We start from the raw sequence: 20,492 nt of genomic DNA, 5'->3' as shown, positions 1-20,492 counted from the left end.
CTGGACAGCTACATGTAAAGGAATGAAATTAGAACACTCCCTAACACCATACCCAAAAATAAACTAAAAGTGGATTAAAGACCTAAATGTAAGACTGGACACTATAGAACTCTTAGAGGGGGGCTTCCCTGGTGGCACAGTGGTTAAGAATCCACCTGCCAGTGCAGGAGTCATGGGTCGAGCCCTGATACGGGAAGATCCCACATGCCATGGAGCAACTAAGCCTGTGCGCCACAACTACTGAAGCCCGCGTGCCTAGAGCCAGTGCTCCCAACAAGAGAAGCCACCACAATGAGAAGCCTGCATACCACAATGAAGAGTAGCCCCTGCTCACTGCAACCAGAGAAAAGTCCGCGTGCAGCAATGAAGACCCAATGCAGCCAAAATAAAATAAGTTAAAAAAACAAAACAAAACAAAACAAAACTCTTAGAGGAAAACATAAGAACTCTTTGACATAATTCACAGCAAGATAATTTTTGACCCACCTCTTAGAGTAATGAAAATAAAAACAAAAATAAACAAATGGGACCTAGTGAAACTTAAAAGCTTCTGCACAGTAAAGAAAACAATAAACAAGATGAAAAGACAAGCCTCAGAATGGGCAAAAATATTTGCAAAGGAAGCAATTGACAAGGGATTAATCTCCAAAATATACAAACAGCTCATGAAGCTCAATATCAAAAAAACAAACAGCAGAATTTAAAAAATGGGCAGAAGACCTAAATAGACATTTCTCCAAAGAAGACATACAGATGGCCAAGAGGCACGTGAAAAGATGCTCAACATCACTAATTATTAGAGAAATGCAGATCAAAACTACAATGAAGTATCACCTCACACTGGTCAGAATGGCCATCATCAAAAAATCTACAAACGATAAATGCTGGAGAGGGTGGGGAGAAAGGGAACCCTCTTGCACTGTTGGTGGGGATGTAAATTGATACAGCCATTATGGAGAACAGTATGGAGGGTTCTTAAAAAACTAAAAATAGAACTACAATACAACCCAGCAATCCCACTACTGGGCATATACCCTGAGAAAACCATAATTCAAAAAGACACATGCACCTCAATGTTCACTGCAGCACTATTTACAATAGCCAGGACATGGAATCAACCTAAGTGTCCATCAACAGAGGAATGGATAAAGAAGATGTGGCACATATATACAATGGAATATTACTCAGCCATAAAAAGGAATGAAATTGAGTTATTTGTAGTGAGGTGGATGGACCTAGAGTCTGTCATACAGAGTGAAGTAAGTCAGAAAGAGAAAAACAAGTATCGTATATTAACGCATGTATGTGGAATCTAGACAAACGATATTGATGAACCTATTTGCACAGCAGGAATAAAGACAAAGACGTAGGGAGTGGATGTGTGGACACAGGGCGGGTGGGGGGGATGAACTGGGAGATTGGGATTGACATATGTGCACTGCCCTGTGTAAAACAGGTAGCTAGTGGGAACCTGCTATACAACACAGGGAGCCTGCTCGGTGCTCTGTGGTGACCTAGATGGATGGGTTGGGGATGGGGGTGGGAGGGAGGGGATATGTGTACACATGTAGCCGATTCACTTCATTGTACAACAGAAACTAACAGAACATTGTAAAGCAACTATATACCACCCCCCCCCAAAAATGTATCTTAGAGATAAGCTAGTCTAAGCCCCTTTTCATATAAAGTAGGAACATATAAAGTAGGAACTCCAGGAGTGACTCCTTCTCCCTATTTATCCATTACTATAAAAAAAAGTGATAATTCAGTAGTGCTTTGTTATCTCCAAAAACAGAAAAATCACTACCTCACAACACAAAATATTCTTTTCTTAGAAAGTGGCTTTCTTACATTGGGCCAAATTTGCCTCCCAATAACTTTCAACTTATTGGTCCCACTTTATCATTGAAGCTGCACAAAATCAGATCCCTCTTTTTCACTGCAGGCTTTCAAGTAGCTGAAGACAAAAATCACATCTCCCATGGCCGTGCCTTCTCTAGAGGAAAATATTTCCCCAAATGATATGATTTCCACTTCCCTTCCCTTCCTTCCAGCCCTGTTCTAGATAAGCTCCTGTTGCTTTTTTTTTTTTTGGCCATGCCATGCGGCATGTGGGATCTTAGTTCCCCGGCCAGGGATCGACCCTGTGCATCCTGAACTGGGAGCGTGGAGTCTTAACCACTGGATTGCCAGGGAACTCCCAATCTCCTGTTTCTTCAGGCGACAGCACAGAGTTTCAGCATGGAGTCTAAGGACTACTCAGGGGTCGTTTATCTTTGTAAACAGTTGACTACGACTTGTTATTCTCTTGTTGGGATTATACCTCTAAAAATGCAGCTGACTTTTTGTTGGGAGTCACAACAGATTATTACTGTATATTCAGCTTAATTCAACCACAATAACCTCTACTAAAGCAGGATTCTTTCATCCCAAACTTGAGCAATTGGTTTTCTAAGCCTATGCAGGCATCTCTTTCTATATCTATATATTTCTGTAAAATTTTTCTAGGTTCATTTTTGCCTATTATTTCACTATTTTAAGGCTTTCTTGAATCTTATTTTTCATAATCCATAAACCTGATAACGTCTTCATTTAAGTTGCCAATAAGTGTGATGAGTAATAAAGAATTAAATATAGAGCCTCTTGTTTCCCTCCAGGGAGAGGGCAGTCTCTTAGTCAACAGTTTCTGGACACATCCATTTAATCAGCAATGAATCTACCTGTCGATTTACATCTCTCTATTTTTCCCCAGAATACTATGAGAGACTACCAAAAGCCTTGCTGAAATACAGATACACAGTGAATATAGTTCACCCTCCCTGACTTCCCAGGCTAGTAAGAACCGTCAAATCACAAAATACTCTTGGTTTAGCATGACTTGTTCACGAACCTATAATCATTGACCCTGGTCTGACTGTTAAGCTGTTAAGCACATAATTCTCAGATCTACCCTAAGGTATACAGAGATGAAATCTTGGGAAAGCCTGTATGAGCGCTGGAATAGGGGAAACAACTAGGAAGGAAGACCTAGTACCTAATTTCTTACCTAGGCTACTAGGCACATGTCTGCTGGCCTGGGAAACCATACCTTCTCCAAAGGCTGAGGAGAGAAAGGTGTGCAGAACAAAGAAGGACTCCTGAGTGTGTGGTCTTGTGGTAAGTTGTGCCATGGCACTTTTCTTGGACTACTTTGTCCAGCCCTAATGATGGGCTATCTCCCATCTGGACACACTTCCCGAGATAGGCATGGGAACTTACATCTCTCCTAGGAAAGGTACTCAGTAACTTGAATTCATCCCATGGAAATCCTTTGGAAGCTACAAAATCAAAGACGATCTGGAGCTTATTGCTGGCCAGGAAACGCCGCTCGAGGAACTCGCCACTGGGTGTCCGGATCCGCAGTTTGCTCACAGGCTCAGCATTTTCTTCCTTTGGCTCTGGAGGCAGGGCCTGCTCTAAGGAGAGTCTGATGGCCTAAAGAGGGCAAAAATCAGGTGTTAAACTGTTGATGGATGGAATTGTGGGGGGTGGGGGAGGGAGAGATGAGAAAAAACCTGCTGCTTCCTAGAAACTCATCAAAAGCTATTGCCCATTTATTAACTAAGCCTAATGCTTGGACAACAGAATTATGTGTTTTTCATTTTCTTAATATTAGCCCAATAAGCAATTAATTAAAATAAATCCCACCTTGATGACACATTAAATTGATAGGTAACTACACAGAGAAGAAAGGTAATTTATTTTTTACTGAAGGGCTCAGGTATTTGTGATTCCTTTCTAGGGCATGAATTAAGGCTATTAGAAGCATTTGCAAAAGATGCGTGTGCACGCAAACACACACACACACAGACGGGGGTGGAGAAAGAGAGAGGGAGAGAGAGTGGGAGAGAGAGCGCGAGTGCACAAAAGAGAGAGAGAGAACATACATTTCCCAAGTAGAAATAACTGAAGATTTTGTAGAATTCTGGATAATATATTAACGACAAAATGGAGGAAAGACTCTGTTTGGGTTGATGAAAATGTTTGGAAATAATGGTCGTGGTTGCAAGACTGTCAATGTAATTCATGCCACTTAACTGTACTTAAGAAGGGTTAAAAAGGCAAATTTTTGTTATATATATTTTGCTACAATAAAAAAATGGAATGGAAAGAAATTAAAATATCAGGCTTATTGGGGGCAGGAGACTATGGTCCTAGTTCCAGCTTTGCCACTAAACTGCTGTGAGATTTGGCCAAGTCCACATTTCTGGACCTAGATGTGGCACAGACTCAAACAGGTGGGGTAAACTGTTGGGAGATCTCATGGCTAGAGTTGGGCTCTAGTTCTCAATCTAGCATTACGTTGTTTCACGTTCAAGATATTCCAGTGGAAGGAGTTTAAAGATCTCTGATGTCCCTGCCTGTGGCAGAAATTCACTAAAACCTTTTTGTTCCTAGAACTGTGGCAGGTTCCTTAGACATGTAAGCCTGGTATTAGCATGCGCAGCTTCACAGTTATATTGTGTTCCTGGTTACTTTCACATTTCCATGTTCCCAATTTTCATCAATAGGGAAAACAAAAATTTCCCCCAATTAACATGAGTGAGAGAAATTGGGATATATGTTCTCTAAAATCTCAACACAATTTTCAAAGTTGGTGACACTCCCTTTGGAGAAAAAACAACAAAAACCCTATTAAACAACTCTCAGGTAAAAGGGGAAATATAATAAAAACTACAGAATATCTAGAAAACAATTGTTGAAATTTCATATTCATATTGGAATCTCTGGGATTCATTTAAAGCAGTGCTCAGAGGAAATTCATAGCCTTAAAATTCTTATATCATTCAAAAGGAAAATAAAAATAAGTTAACTGGGTCTTCCCTGGTGGCGCAGTGGTTAAGAATCCACCTGCCAATGCAGGGGACACGGGTTTGAGCCCTGGTCCGGGAAGATCCCCCATGCTGCAGAGCAACTAAGCCCCTGCGCCACAACTAGTGAGCCTGCGCTTTAAAGCCCGAGCCACAACTACTGAAGCCCGTGCACCTAGAGCTTGTGCTCCACAAGAGAAGCCACAGCAATGAGAAGCCTGCACACTGCAACGAAGAGTAGCCCCTGCCTGCTGCAACTAGAGAAAGCCCGTGCACAGCAACGAAGACCCAACACAGCCAAAAATAAATAAATAAAAATAATTAAAAAAAAAAAAGAGAAATCTCTTCCCTTGTAGCTTGTTTTAATGGTCAATGAGTAAGCATAGGTAAAGCAGGTAGCAGAGTAGTTGATACACAGAAGATGTTCAACAAAATATTTTCTACCTTCCATTACTGAGAGTCCTCAGCATGGACAGATACTAGAGTTTGTCAGGCATAGTATTTCGTACTTGTGTGATAGGCACTTGGTAAGTGTTTGAACATGAATAAACTCTGATTTCCAAACAGTGAAATCTTACACATCTCTCAAGACCTGGCTCAAATATCAGTTCTTCTGTAGTGTTGACTGAATTCCAAAAGCTGTGAAAGATTTTTACTTTGCCCCTGAACTCTAAGTATTTTGCTTCTATTTCTGTTATGTTATTTAGCACGTTTTTCCTTGATTTGCTGTTACTTGTAGACACGTTGTATCTTCCCTACAAGATGTAATCTCTCTTTGCAGGCAGAAAATGTCTTACTATCCGTTGTTTCTCTTTCAGTGCCTAGCATAGTTCTTGCTCAAAAATCATTTACTGATACTGGAGAGGGTGTAGAGAAAAGGGAACTCTCCTACACTGGGAGAGTGGGAATGTAAATTGGTGCAGCCATTATGGAGAACAGTATGGAGGTTTCTTAAAAAACTAAAACTAGAACTACCATATGATCTAGCAATCCTACTCCTGGGTATATATCTGGAAAAGACGAAAACTCTAATTTGAAAAGATACATGCACCCCAATGCTCATAGCAGCACTATTTACAACAGCCAAGTCATGGAAGCAACTTAAGTGTCCATCAACAGATGAATGGATAAAAAATATGTGCTACATATATACAATGGAATATTACTCAGCCATAAAAAAGAATGAAATATTGCCATTTGCAGCAATATGGATAGACCTAAAGATGATCATACTAAGTGAAGTAAGTCAGACCAAGAAAGACAAATATTATGGTTACCATAGGGGGTTAGAGGTGGGGAGGGATAAATTAGGAGTATGGGATTAACAGACATACCCTACTATGTATAAAATAAACAACAAGGATTTACTGTATAGCATATATATATATAATATATATATATATCTGAATAACTTTGCTGTACACCTGAAACTAGCACAACATTGTAAACCAACTATACTTTAATTAAAAAAATTTGTTGAATAAGTTACGAGGTGGCATCCTCTGACCAGGAGTGATGACTAATGAAGTTTTCATCAGCCCAAGTTAGGGCCCTCCAGGTCTTTCTATCACTTGTTAGATGGCTTCCTCTATTTATAAGTGAATTTTGCCATTAATCCTATGTCTAGAAAAAAGTTCTAAAAGCCGTTTTTTGTGAGTCATCCTAGGAAGTCATTTGACACCCTTTCTCTTTTTTCCCATTGCACTTTAGGTAAATCTCTATAATGACTTTTATATATAGTATGTAATTCTATTTTTACAAGACTATGAACTCCTGGAGCAGAGGGCCCACATCTGTATCCCTACTTCCTAACAGATTTTGGACACACACTAAGTAGTCAAAAAAATATTTGCCAAATGAGTGAATGAAAAAATTCTCTATATTGTCACAGACATGACCTGAACTCAGGGTGGAAAAAAATCAGCCAAGCTAAATGGATTTCTCACATATAGGGGCCCAGTGAAAGATGTTGCAGAAGTAACTCCCAGTGTCTTTTGGTGGGTAAAGTAAAGCCTGGGAAAAGGGGAGAAAATACAGTCTTTGTGTTTTTTGGGTGAGACAATATTTAGGAAGTATGGGAATATTTGTCAGGCAAGAAAGGGGAGAGGAATTGGAAAGAATAGAAAACCATGAATCTAGTACAAGTTTAAGTTTTCTAAGAGTTCAACACAATAGATTGGGAATGATTCTTCTAAAGAAAATTAGTCTTCCATATCAAAATGAATCTGGGAAAAGTGGAAAGAAGTAAGTTGTAGGAAATATTAACATCCTTAGTATCAAATGCAATGGAAATAGACCTAGCATTTGAATAACTTTTCTAAAAATTATGCTCTACCTCACGTTCCTCTTCTTGTTCTTTGCGAATCTGTTCCAAACGAAACTGTTCTGCCATCTCTCTCTCATGAGCTTCCCTCTGTTGATAAAAGAGAAAGGAATCCAACACTTAATAAACACTGGCCTACTTTCTTTAAAAAAGAAAAGAAATAAAAGAGAAAGAAAAAGAAAAGAAAAAAAGTTCATTTTCAGCATGGCCCAGAGGTACACTGTGGTAATGAAAGTGTTTCTCTCTGGAACAAGGATGGAAATAAAAGCAACAACAAAGCATACCTCTATGATCATGGTGGGTTCCTATTCAAACATTTAGGTAGCTCTGGGTAGTGTAGCATTCAAGATCCTTCAGACCTTTCTCTGGTCTTCCTTTCTGGTCTTTTCTGCCACCTCCCCTGTACCCAAATATCAAAACTCTATTCACATCAGCCTCTATCTTGAACCCATGCTTTCTGGCTCCTTGCTGCTAGCATACATTACTTCCTCTCCTACCCACCTTTCTCTATCCAGTTCAAATATACAATCTCTTCTATGAAACCCTGCCTAGTACATTCCCATTTCTTGGCTCTCGAAAAAAGCTGGAAAAAACTTTCCACTGAAAATCCTGTTCATTGAACTCTCACAGAACTCAGTGCTTCCCTTACAACATTTAGGATCCTTGCCTAAGTGTTCCAGCTATCTGTGCTCTTGACTGAATCTACTCTGCAGCACAATGTGAGCCTTCTTTTGAAGGCAGAAAGAGTGGCTTATTCATTTTCCTCTCCTTCAATGCCCAGTACAGAAGCATTTAATGCTCAAGAAGCATTAAATAAGTCAGTGGTTCTCAACCCTGACTGCACATTAAAATCACCTGAAGAGCTCTTTAAACATTGCTAGATTTTACCACAGACTGATTAAAAACAAATGAAGTAAACACTAGGCCCATTTTTGTTTTCACTTCTCATGATTCTTGAAAAAATTTATCTTGTCAAAATGAACCATGCTTTAAGAACCTGAGGCAGAATTATATTCTTTCTGTTAATTGAAACTAGCTTTCTCCACTGCAAACCCAACTCTCTTAGGTTTCAAAATGATTAAAGGCCTGGCATTTAAATAATGAAAGACTATTTAGGATTGAGTTCTTTATCCCAGAAGTCCCCTGACCAAACCTACCTTTGCTCTGTCAGCCTCAAGTGAAAGGCGATAGGCCTCGTCTTGTTCTCTCTTCACATTTTCTCTGGCTTCTCGTTCGTCCTTAAAAGAAAGGAAAATATTCAAATGCATTTTACCACATTACTGTTTTTAAAGAAAACAACAATAATAATCCCCTTGTCTTACTCCTGTGTAAATTTATTATAATTAAACAAGACACTTTTAAAGTGTACAATATAAATAAGCTAACAAATAATAAGGTGAGTAGCACAGTAGATAGTGAAAATAAGAATGTTTGAAGCCTAGTCTACCACTTACAAATTGTGTGACCTTGGGCAAGTTATTTACTCTCTTTAGGTCTCAGTTTCCTCAACTGTAAAAAAGAAATAACATTTGTCTCATAGGGTTGTGAGAATTCAATGCAATGATATATAAACTGTCTAGCAAAGTACCTGACATTTAGTTCATTTTCACTGATTAGTTCCCTTCTTCTTTACTCCTGATTTTTCTAAGATAAACTTGGAGATTATCAGCATTGGGACTAAGGACTGGGAGAGAGGAAAGGACTAGGAAGTAATCTGGTCAGCACAGAAAGAGGCTGAAAGCACAATACCCTGCTTAACTTTAGTCCATATCACACCACTAAAGCTTGGTTATCAAATAAGTATATCCCGACAACATTCACACTCATGAAGTGTGGATAATGTAAGTTATCTAAGTTGAAGATCTTTTAGAATATTTTTAGTGTCTGAAGTGATTATGCCATCTGCGTACATTTAAATTGTGATTTCATATAAAATTAAAAGTTAATTCAACTACCAGAATTTCTTATTTGTTAAATTCTGGAGTATAGCCAATATACATGTCCTTAAATTTAATAAATACCCACAGCTGTTGACATTAGAGTACAGGTTCCCTTTCTGGTCATTTTTTTTTTTTTTTTTTTTTGCGGTACGCGGGCCTCTCCCTGTTGTGGCCTCTCCCGTTGCGGAGCACAGGCTCCGGACGCGCAGGCTCAGCGGCCATGGCTCATGGGCCCAGCCGCTCCGTGGCATGTGGGATCCTCCCGGACCGGGGCATGAACCTGTGTCCCCTGCATCGGCAGGCGGTCTCTCAACCACTGCGCCACCAGGGAAGCCCCCTTTCTGGTCATTTTGCACAATAGGCTGAATCATACATAAGTTACCGATATCTGACTGGTTTTGACCTATAAAAATGGAAATTTCATATAGTTTAACTTAATTCTTTCTTTTTGTCTCCTCAGTTCAATATATGCTTGCTCAGGCTGAGTGTATGGTCAGCACTGTCTTAGGCACTCCCTCTGATATCTATTCAAGACTGGCCTTCTCCTTGAAGCCTCATACTCCTTTTGGTTTCAATGATTCCATTAAGTCCACAATCTCTGGTATAAATAGTAGCATTTCATTGATTCCTAATCTTTCAAATAAAAAATTAGGAAAAATTAGATGTTGTTGGCCTGAAGCTAATTGCTATACCATCTGTGATAAAAGAGTATGCCAGAGAAGTTATATGTTGGGGCAAAATATCAGGAACAATGTTTAACCTGAGAGACCACTTAGGCTGCAAAGTAGTCAAGATAATTTACGTGTCACGTAATATGACACATGAACAAAAACAGGTTTTAAAAACTCCTACTTGGAGACGTACTTAGCTATTAGTATTTTTATTTTAAAGCAACAGAAGCATCTTCCTTTAAAGATATTTTCACTGATTCCAACTGGGTATTTCCTACTTTGGTCTATATACTACAGTTTTACTATGACCAGATACAATCAGCCTGATAGGACATATTCTGTATGTTTTTCTTTATATTTGCATTTGCATTTACCCTGTAAGCACCTTTGCCCACTCAATATACAAGCTTGTACAGACTGGACACTTAATAGTTCATTTGGCCATGGCTGATCTATAGTTGATGTATAATGTCTTCATTTTTATATGTCACCAAGGAGAGGTAATGAGGAGATTAGAAGACCTGTGTTCAACTCCTAGCCCTGCTAGTAGCAAGCTGTGTGTTCTTGGGTAAACACTGTCTCCCTTTTCAGTCATTTATTAAATTAAAGAATTGAATTTTTAAGGAAACTGTGCCTCTCTGAACAACTCTATCTTTCCAAATTTAGATATTCCTAATATTATCAACAACCTATGGGAGTAATCTTATCTTTTTACATTTCAAGTAGGGAAATATTTAAGATGTCTAGGATTTTAATTGTAACATACTTTCATGACTCCACCTTTTCAAATTAGTTTAGATTTCTCTTGTAGCATTCTGTCCTTTCCCTTTAAAATGTTTATCACAATTGTATCAATTATCATATGATTATTTATTTAATGTGAGAGTCCCCCATGACACTGTAAGCACCATAAAGGCAGGGATCTTGTCTATATTACATACCTCTGTATTCCAAGTGTTTCACACAATGCCTAGCTTTTGGGAGGTATTTAATAAGCATCTGTTGAATAAATGAACCGTCTTTCCAGGCATAAAACATTCATTGTCTAGAGTAAAAATTAAGGAGGAAAATGATATAGCTCATTCATAAAGTGGCCCTATCTGAGTCAATGAAATTTACTGGCTGGGCAGAAATGACGCGTTATGACACTATGTACACACACAAAGGGACCTTCTAAAAGCTACCACAGCTGGAAGCCCTCTCTGAGCACAAATACAGTTTGTAATAAAAGCATTCTAAGTAAACAGCTCTGTTTTAAAACAGACTGTTGCAGATACGAAAGGCCATTAAATACAGGGATCCCTGCCACAAAATGTGGCACCTGTTGTGAGAGGACTTCTTGAACCAGCTAACTTCCTTCCTTCACTCCCCACTTCTCTCTCTTCTATTACTCTTCCCTCCTTTCCTTCTCACAAATATTCAATAAGCACCAATTTTACTTTAGGCATCACACTAATAGTGGGGTTATAGAGGCAGGCCACAGTTTAATAGAGAGAGAGAGAGAGATGAGCTAATCTGAAAGAACAATATTGTGTAATCTGAGCTATTTGCTGTATTTTCTTTAACTTGTTTTTAAAAAGGCACTCATGCAAAAAATTGTAATGCAAATGTTAAATTATTCTTAAATGTAGCATTGTTAATATTGCTAGATGCTGGCTGCACAACATTGTGAATACACAGAATGTCACTGAATAATGCACATTATAATAATTAGCTGTATGCTATGTGAATTCTGCTTCTATTAAAAAACTATTACTAGAATCAAAAAAAATTTGTAAAATTGCTGTATGTCCACACAACAGAGTACTACTCAGCAATTAAAAGGAATGAATTACTGATACATGCCACAGCACAGATTAACCTCAAAATAATTATGCTGAGTGAAAGAAGTCAGACTAAAGAGTATATACTGTATGATTCAATTTTTCATAAAACTTGAGAAAATGCAAATAAATCTATAGTGACAGAAAGATCAGTGGGTGCATGGGACTTGAATGGTTGGGAGGTAGAGGCAGAAGAAAGGGATTACAAGGTTCATGAGGAAACTTTTGAGAGTGATGGATATGTTCACTATTTTGATTGTGGTAAAGATTTTATTAGTGTATACGTATGTCAAAACTTTTTAAAATTGGACAGTTTATATAGGTACAGTTTATATAATTATACTTCAATATAGCTTTAGAAAATAAGTGATTAATAATACTGAAAAAATTAATGTATGGATTAAACAGCAGCTTGGACACAGGTGAAGAGAGAATTAATAAAGTGGAAGTAATCTGAAGAAATTACCTAAATTGCAACATGGAGAGACACAGAGAAATAAGATATAATAGAGAAGTTAAGTGGACATGGAGGATATAATCAGAGTGCCTAACATGCATCTGCTAGGAACCCTAGAAGGGAATATAAAGAACGGAGCAATACTCAAAGAGATAATGTTTTCGAATTTTCCAGTATGGATGAAAGATAAGAATAAGCGGCCAAGGACCATTTCAAATGGTAACCTCTAGTTCTATAGAAACTACGAAACTGAATAAACAAACAAATTGACTGAAGTCATCATAGTCAAACACAGCTTTGAATGCCACCTCACCTGAAGAAGACCAGCTCTTGATTCTGTGGATCCAGTGGTAAGACCTTGGATGACTGGGTTGTAATAACAGAAATAGTACTTAGAACCTTGCTAACAAAAGTGTGGTCCAAGAACAAGCAGCACTGAAATCAACTGGAAGCTTGTCAGAAATGTAGAATCTTAGGCTCCATCCGAGACTGACTGAATCAGAATACGAATTTTAATAAATTCTCCAGGTGATTCCTATGCACATTTAATTTAGCAAAGCACTGCTTACGAAGCTTTGCTTAAAAGTAATGTATACTGCTTAAGTGACAAGTGGTTGGGATGTTATTTTTGCCTGCAGGAAAGCCATAAATGGGGAAAGTTCATCCACTCTGGTGCAGAAAAATAGTTAAATACTAGGACCAGGACCTACCTTTTTACATGGAAAGTCAAGCTAAATGCTCTGGAGATTTTTTTGGGATGTGTGTGTGTGTGTGTGTGTGTGTGTGTGTGTGTGTGTGTGTACACGCATGCAACAGAGATGATGTAATGGTGTTTGATAGAATCTAAATACTACATTCTGTGGCCACTTCTCCAGTCAGGATTCCTTCCTGAAGATAGACAGATAAGACAGGAGGAGGAAGCTTACTTTCAATCACAGGTCAGCAAACTGTGGTCTTTCGGCCAAAGCTGGCCTGTAGACTATTTTTGTAAATAAAGTTTTACTGGAATATAGCCATGCCTATTTGTTCATGAATTATCTATGGCTACTTCTGTGCTACAATGACATAGTTGAATAGTTGTGACAGAGAGTATATGGCTTCCAAAGTAGAAAGTACTTACTATCTGACACGTCACAGAAAATGTCTGCTGACCCTTTAAAATCATTATAAATGTTGGTTTCAGGCTTTTTAATTTTTAACTTTTAGTAAGTAGAGAATAAAATCCTAATGAGATTTTAAAGTTCATAAGCCTAGGGGGAGCTTCAGTAAAAGCTCAGATGGAAAGAGTAACTGATTTGTTTATTACATACAAAAAAATCAGAAGCCATAAACTAGCTCCGACATCAGTATGAAAGGTTTAAAGTCAAACGTCTCATGGCAGCATATTTCAAATTTTACATGGGCTAACAATAAGAGGTCTTGAAAGGGAGTTCATATCATAGATAAAAATAATTTGATTAAATGTAAGAATGCAAGAGAATTACATACTTGGACAGGTTTCCAGGTATCTAGGAAATGTGGAGGAATGATGTCTAACTCTAGACACATGTGAACTAATCATCTGTCTTAGAGGCTTAGGTATAGAACTTTTTGTTCTGCACCACTTGGTACCTTGCCTTAGTTTTAGGCAATGACTCTGTTGAACATCTACTATGAGTAATCACTGGGCCACATATTGTAGGAAAGACATATGTTAAACTAGTCCTACTTTAAAGTGTTTTAAATTTCATCTAAAAGAAAGGGACAAATGATTTGGGTGGGGCTATTTTTATGGAGATTTTGTAGTTATATCCTGCTGTTATCAAATTTCTATTGTTAAAAGCATAGTGTCAGGGCTCCCTGGTGGCGCAGTGGTTGAGAGTCCGCCTGCCGATGCAGGGGACACGGGTTTGTGCCCGGATCTGGGAAGATCCCACATGCCGTGGAGCGGCTGGGCCCGTGAGCCATGGCCACTGAGCCTGCGCGTCTGGAGCCTGTGCTCCGCAACGGGAGAGGCCACAACAGTGAGGGGCCCGTGTACCGCAAAAAAAAAAAAAAAAAAAAAGCATAGTGTCAGACTTATTACCTTTCTAAAATGAAAATCACATCATAACACTCCTCTTTCCTAACCTTCAATGATTTCCCCACACCTTCAGGATAAAGTCTAAATTTCCTAGCACAGGTGCCCTCAATTACTTTATCAGCTTCATTACCCACTTCCCCCTTCCATATACGCTATGCTCTAGCCATACAAGCCCTCTCACAGCTCCCTGAACAGACCAGCCTTTGCATGTTTCTCTGCCTTTGCATATCCTTTATCCTTTGCCTGGAAAATTCTTCACCACTCCTCCTTCGGCAAAATCACACTCATCTTTCAGGCTCAACTTAAGTGTCTAGGCATTCACAGGTACCTCACCCTGGGTTGAATGGTTTCACTTCTGTGTTCAATTCACACTGTATTATTTAATCATATATTTACATATTTCTCTCTCAGAGTAGACTGAGCACTGAGGGCAGGAATACTGTTTTATTAATTTTTGAATTTCCAGCATAAGTTAACACTACCAAGTTGGCACTTGATAGATAATAATAGCAGTTAACATTCAGTGAATGTTTCCTATATGCCAGGCATTCTTCTAACTACATTATTATCATATATAATCCTCAGATATATTGAGGGAAGGAGGAAAGAAAAGAGGTGACTATACATAAAAGAAGAAAGAAAGGGAAAGGGAGCTAAGGTATCTGCTCCAGGAACTGTCATGGACCTCAAAAAAGGCCAAAAGCCTTTGCAAGCTAAATGCTCTTGTTTTACTTCCCTCTTGCTACCATTACCCTAATTTGGGTTCTGAGATTTATAACATAGCTAGAAGCCTTGAGAGAAACAATAATAGGCAGGACGGGAATAAGAAAATAGCTCTACTGAGGAAAATTATCCTCTTGTGTAGGGTGCTAGATTATTCCATGACTATCTTCTTTCTGTAACATAATCTGCAAGGGTGACAAATTTCTTTTCAGGGGACTCTTCATGTGATGACTGGGCACAGTGCCTGGCACATAGTAGGTATTCTACAAATGTGGACTGAATTGAACTGGGAGGACAATTAACCGACTCTTCCTGAGTCACTAAAACCGATAAACCAATCCCTAGCAATTTTGCAGATTCAGTGATGTCAAAAAGAAAAAAGTAAAATAATTCAAATATTTGATCATTTAAAGCCAAGTTTTCAAAGCCTGCCTCTAAAGCTAAATTGATCATTTTATTTTCTAAGTAAATACCTGGTTAGTGTGAGAACAGAGGAAGCAGAGATTTTAGTTATTAAATTATTCTTAAGGGGCTAATTCATTAGGCACCAAAAAGATGTAAGACTGCCTCAATTTCTTCTTTAGTATTTGGGAGGTAAAAAGCACCCCCCCCTTTTTTTTTTTTTTCAAATCTCCACCTTATGGTCTAATTGGGACAGAATTGGAGTTCAGATATTTAAGATCTTATTTTTGAAAATTCTCAGGCCACAGGATGTTCTGATAATCTTGTTTACAAAACATTTAAATAGTATCTCATATTTTAACGTATCAGAATTAGACATTTCTCCAAAGAAGATATACAAATGGCCAACAAGCACATGAAAAGATGCTCAACAACATTAGTCATTATTAGGGAAATGTAAATCAAAACCACAAGGAAATACCACCTTATCCACTACGATGGCTATCATTTTTAAAAAGAGAAAAAATGAGTGTTGGCGAGGATGTGGAGATCCTTGTAACCTGCAGATTGGAATGTAAATGGTACAGACGCTGTGAAAACTGTTCGGTGCTTCCTCAGAAAGTTAAACAGATTTGCCACATGACCCAGTGATCCACTTCTAGTTATATACCCAAAAGAACTGAAAACAGGGACTCAAATAGATACCTGTACACAAATGTTCATTCTATCATTATTCACGACAGCCAAAAAGTGGAAACAGTCCAAATGCCCATTAACAAATGCATGAACAAAATGTGATATATCCATACAATAGAATATATTTCAGTCATAAAAAGAATGAAGTAATGATATATGCTACAATGTGGAGGAACCTAAGTGAAAAAACCAGACACAAAAGTCACATATTGTATGACTGCATTTGTATGAAATATCGAGAACAGGCAAATCCACAGAGACAGAAAGCACAGTGGTTGCTAGAGGCTGGTGGGGGGCAGAGGGGGTTGGGGGAGTGACTGCTTAATGGGTTTGGGGGTGATAAAAATATTTTGGAACTAGATAGAGGTAGTAGTTGCACAACACTGTGAATGTACAAAACACCACGTAACTGTAAAATGGTTCATTTTATGTTACCTGGATTTCGCCTAAAAATAAACCAAGTATCAAATTACAGAGCTAAGAACTAAATAAAAACAAAGCACTCTACAGTGTAAAAAGGGAGAAGAATATTTATACTTGAAGTATAAATGATGAGGGCACTGCTTGAAAAAATGTGTTAAATTGGCCTTCAAAAGAAGTACTGCCTGGTAGCATCGCCTCCATGGTGTACTGTGTCCAAGACATTCATCTTCCAGCCAAACAGCTTGGATTCTAGTCCTTGTTCCATCCTGATGGCAAAACAGTACAGGGAAAAAGTACAGCTTCAAACACAAACAACTCAACTTGGTCTGAATTCTAGGTCTGATGCTTAATTTCTGTGCCCTTGGGCAACTTCTCTGAACTCTTTCAACACTGAACAATTTTGTCTCCAAAACAGGAAAACTACCTCCTCGTTGGATTACTGGAAGGATGAAATGAAATGATGAATACATATCACCTAGCACAATGGGCATTTGATAAACGTTACCCTAATAATCATCACCATCATCATCATCCTAGTAATGTTAATCCTCTTCCTTGTAATAACTAGATGTGTAACCTCAGGCCGAACAGTTTAACTTCTCTGAATTTCTTCCAAGGACTGCCTGGGGAGGCCCTGGGGCAAATCATTCCTCATTAACAGCATCATTTTTTGATAGGTAAATTGGCAGTGGTAGAGGAGGGTAAACAGGGGAAGGTTCACGAATAATTATATGGACACGAGTCTCAGGTCTCTGAAGCATCTTCCCATTGTTCCGTAGCTGACTGTTGTACCCTATCAAGTCTATGTACCAGGGTTCTGACAGATGTCCCAGGGCCCAAAAAGAACATTAGAGGTCCTAAGGAGAGATTATGCACCATATGTAATTTAGAAGAAAAGCAATATTAAAGTGTATTCAGAAGTCTGACAAAATTCTAATTTTTCTTAAGACTACTTTGATTTTTCTGAAATATTAAATTTCATAAAGGTATCTCTCTGTCTACATATATTTTTCCTGTCTATTTATTTGGTGAACCTACTTTGCTTATTCTATAAATGTTTGGTCTGCCTTTACGTAATCACATTCTAAGTTGCAGAGGAGAGAGGCTTTTTAGTATGAGGGCCCAGGACAAACCCTTAAGTTTGCTCTATTTTCGAGTGACCTGGGCTGTGAGAATTAAATAGAAGAACACATGGTGGGATAGTGCTCTGAAATGGACTAAGGTTCCAGACTGAAAGGAATGATCATTTTCTTAATAGAATCAGGAATGACTTAGAAGGCCTCATCTTCTCTGTGGTAAGAACGAATTCCTTGGCCCTAGGCCTAATTTATCACTGTGGTTTCCATGGTGTTAAAAGTGTTCCCACTTCCTTGTTAATCAAAGCTACCACTGGGCTTCCCTGGTGGTGCAGTGGTTAAGAATCTGCCTGCCAATGCAGGGGACATGGGTTCAAGCCCTGGTCTGGGAAGATCCCACATGCCGTGGAGCAACTAAACCTGTGTGCCACAACTACTGAGTCTGCGCTCTAGAGCCCACAAGCCACAACTACTGAGCCTGCACACCTACAGCCTGTGCTCCACAACAAGAGAAGGCACCGCAATGAGAAGCCCGCGCACCGCAACGAAGAGTAGCCCCCACTCGCCGCAACTAGAGAAAGCTCATGTTTACAACGAAGACCCAACGCAGCCAAAAATAAATAAAGAAAAGAAAAATAAAATTTTTAAAAAGCTACCATTAACCAAGTATTTGCAAGAAAAATGTAGTAAGTATTAATGAATATCCTCCTGCCTATATCTTTATCTAAGACTTTTAATCCTTTAAAGTCTTATATTTCAAAGTTTACAAAGCACTTTCACATGTGATACTCACAATAATGAGGTTGGCCAGGAAGAGACTTTGATCCCCATTTAGAGATGAGGAAATTGCGACTGAGAAACTTCAAGTGGTTTTTCCAGGGTCACTCAGCTTGTTAAAATGTAGGCCACCAGTTACCTCATTTAGAGCTCTTTCTGCCATTTCACCTTTCTTCAACCTATACACTTATTGTGTTTCTCCCTCTCTAAATTTTCTTCCTTCCAAACACTGCAAATATAGTCCTTAAATCAGTGTAGGGAATAGTTATCGAATGATTTTCTTGGGACTAAACTGTTTTCACTTGCTGAATGAACTGAATAGAAAAAACAGATACAGGGTTAGTTTATTTCATTACCAACGGACTCTCCACCTAGAAGAGCAAGATGGTATAGAATGGATAGGTACCTCCAGCTTTGTATTATCCTGTAGAGTTGTCATCATCTATTTACATGTCTATTTCTCTCTTTAGACCCTAAGCAAATCGAAGAGACTTTTCCTTGTTTATCTCTGTATCCCTAGTTCCAATCCCAAGCAGTGCCTGGTACTTCCTAGATCCTTAAAAACAGAACAACGAATGAGCATTTTGGCTCCACCAGACATCTGCATTATATGTTTATATTTGTTAAACTGATTTGCCTGTAAAATCATTAATGACCTGCTAGTGTTCAAAAACGGTGAAATAAGGATTATGGCAAACCTGACACTTGATATTCTTTCAGGTTATATACCTGAAAGAATAGGTTTGATACCTGTTATATCAAGAACAGAGCCTAAATGTTAGACAAACTGGTTATTTTTAAAAATCTAGTTATCAAAAGTTTTAAACAGAGAAATTTCAAGATATTTGTATCTTGTTATCTATCACAGTCTTACTGCAGGACTATGAAAACAGAGAGATGAATTCACATGTAGCAAGTAACTTCCAAGTCCTAACTAAGGCTGTCTTGCTTTGCTAGAATGTTAAGTCTCTGGAATTTCCGGTGCAGATGTTTAGAAAAGATTATTTTTCATCTGGATAGAAGTGGTATGCGGGAGTGAGTTGAAAAGCTGGATTTGAGACTGGTTTGCTAATTTCTTTAGTGGCAGGGTTTCAAATGATGAACTGTCATCTCAGTGTCTGCTTTAGAGGGAGTGGGCCAACTTGTGAGAGAGAGTTTATGTTAAGCTAAACCTATCCAGAGAGAATCTACCTATCTGCCTGGTAACGTAGGATGAAACCTGAACGTTTTTCAAGCATGATGTCTCAGTTCAGACCCTGGTCATCTCTCGCTTAGACTATGGCATTGGCCTCTTAGTAGGTCTCCTAACTTCCAGTCCCTTCCTATAAAATCCATTCATCCATTCATTCACTTACACATTTATAAGACATTTATGCTCACCTACTATATACGTTAAGCTTTATGTTAGGGAATGGAAACAATGATTAAGTGGTTTGGATGATGGCCATTCTGACTGGTGTGAGGTGACACCTCACTGTGGTTTTGATTTGCATCTCTCTAATGATTAGTGATGTTGAGCATCCTTTCATGTGTTTGTTGGCAATCTGTATATCTTCTTTGGAGAAATGTCAGTTTAGGTCTTCTGCCCATTTTTGGATTGGTTTGTTTGTTTTTTTGATATAGAGCTGCGTGAGCTGTTTGTATATTTTGGAGATTAATCCTTTGTCAGTTGCTTCATCTGCAAATATTTTCTTCCATTCTGAGGGTGTCTTTTTGTCTTATTTATGGTTTCCTTTGCTGTGCAAAAGTTTTTAAGTTTCATTAGGTCTCATTTGTTTATTTTTGTTTTTATTTCCATTTCTCTAGGAGGTGGGTCAAAAAGGATCTTGCTGTGATTTATGTCATAGAGTATTCTGCCTATGTTTTCCACAACAAATGCTGGAGAGGGTGTGGAGAAAAGGGAACCCTCTTGCACTGTTGGTGGGAATGTAAATTAATATAGCCACTATGGAGAACAGTATGGAGGTTCCTTAAAAAACTAAAATTAGAACTATCATATGACCCAGCAATCCCACTACTGGGCATATACCCTGAGAAAACCATAATTCAAAAAAAAAAAAGGACTACAATGTTCACTGCAGCACTATTTACAATAGCTAGGACACGGAAGCAACCTAAGTGTCCATCAACAGATGAATAAAGAAGATGTGGTACATATATACAATGCAATATTACTCAGCCATAAAAAGAAAAGAAATTGAGTTATTTGTAGTGAAGTGGACGGACCCAGAGTCTGTCATACAGAGTGAAGTAGGTCAGAAAGAGAAAA

At 38.5% G+C, this 20,492-nt stretch overlaps 1 protein-coding gene across 2 annotated transcripts in view; it reads right to left on the bottom strand.

Annotated features, from left to right (window-relative positions):
* FAF1 (Fas associated factor 1) overlaps positions 1–20,492 on the bottom strand; it is a 499,303-nt gene that overhangs the window by 37,838 nt on the left and 440,973 nt on the right. Inside the window, exons 16-18 of one of the 2 annotated variants that reach the window (XM_082834106.1) lie at positions 8,331–8,411; positions 7,186–7,263; positions 3,259–3,474 (exon numbers count right to left, since the gene is read on the bottom strand). In XM_082834106.1, coding sequence (XP_082690232.1) covers positions 3,259–3,474; positions 7,186–7,263; positions 8,331–8,411 — 375 coding nt within the window. Of the gene's footprint in view, positions 1–1,759; positions 3,475–7,185; positions 7,264–8,330; positions 8,412–20,492 lie in introns of those variants that run through there. The other variant, XM_082834105.1, reaches the window with a different exon arrangement.

Source organism: Leucopleurus acutus (assembly GCF_964270905.1).
Source record: "Leucopleurus acutus genome assembly, chromosome: 2".
Classification (NCBI taxonomy): domain Eukaryota; kingdom Metazoa; phylum Chordata; class Mammalia; order Artiodactyla; family Delphinidae; genus Leucopleurus; species Leucopleurus acutus.
The sequence above is the reverse complement of the archived record's forward strand: the minus strand, read 5'-3'. Positions and strand labels throughout refer to the sequence as shown.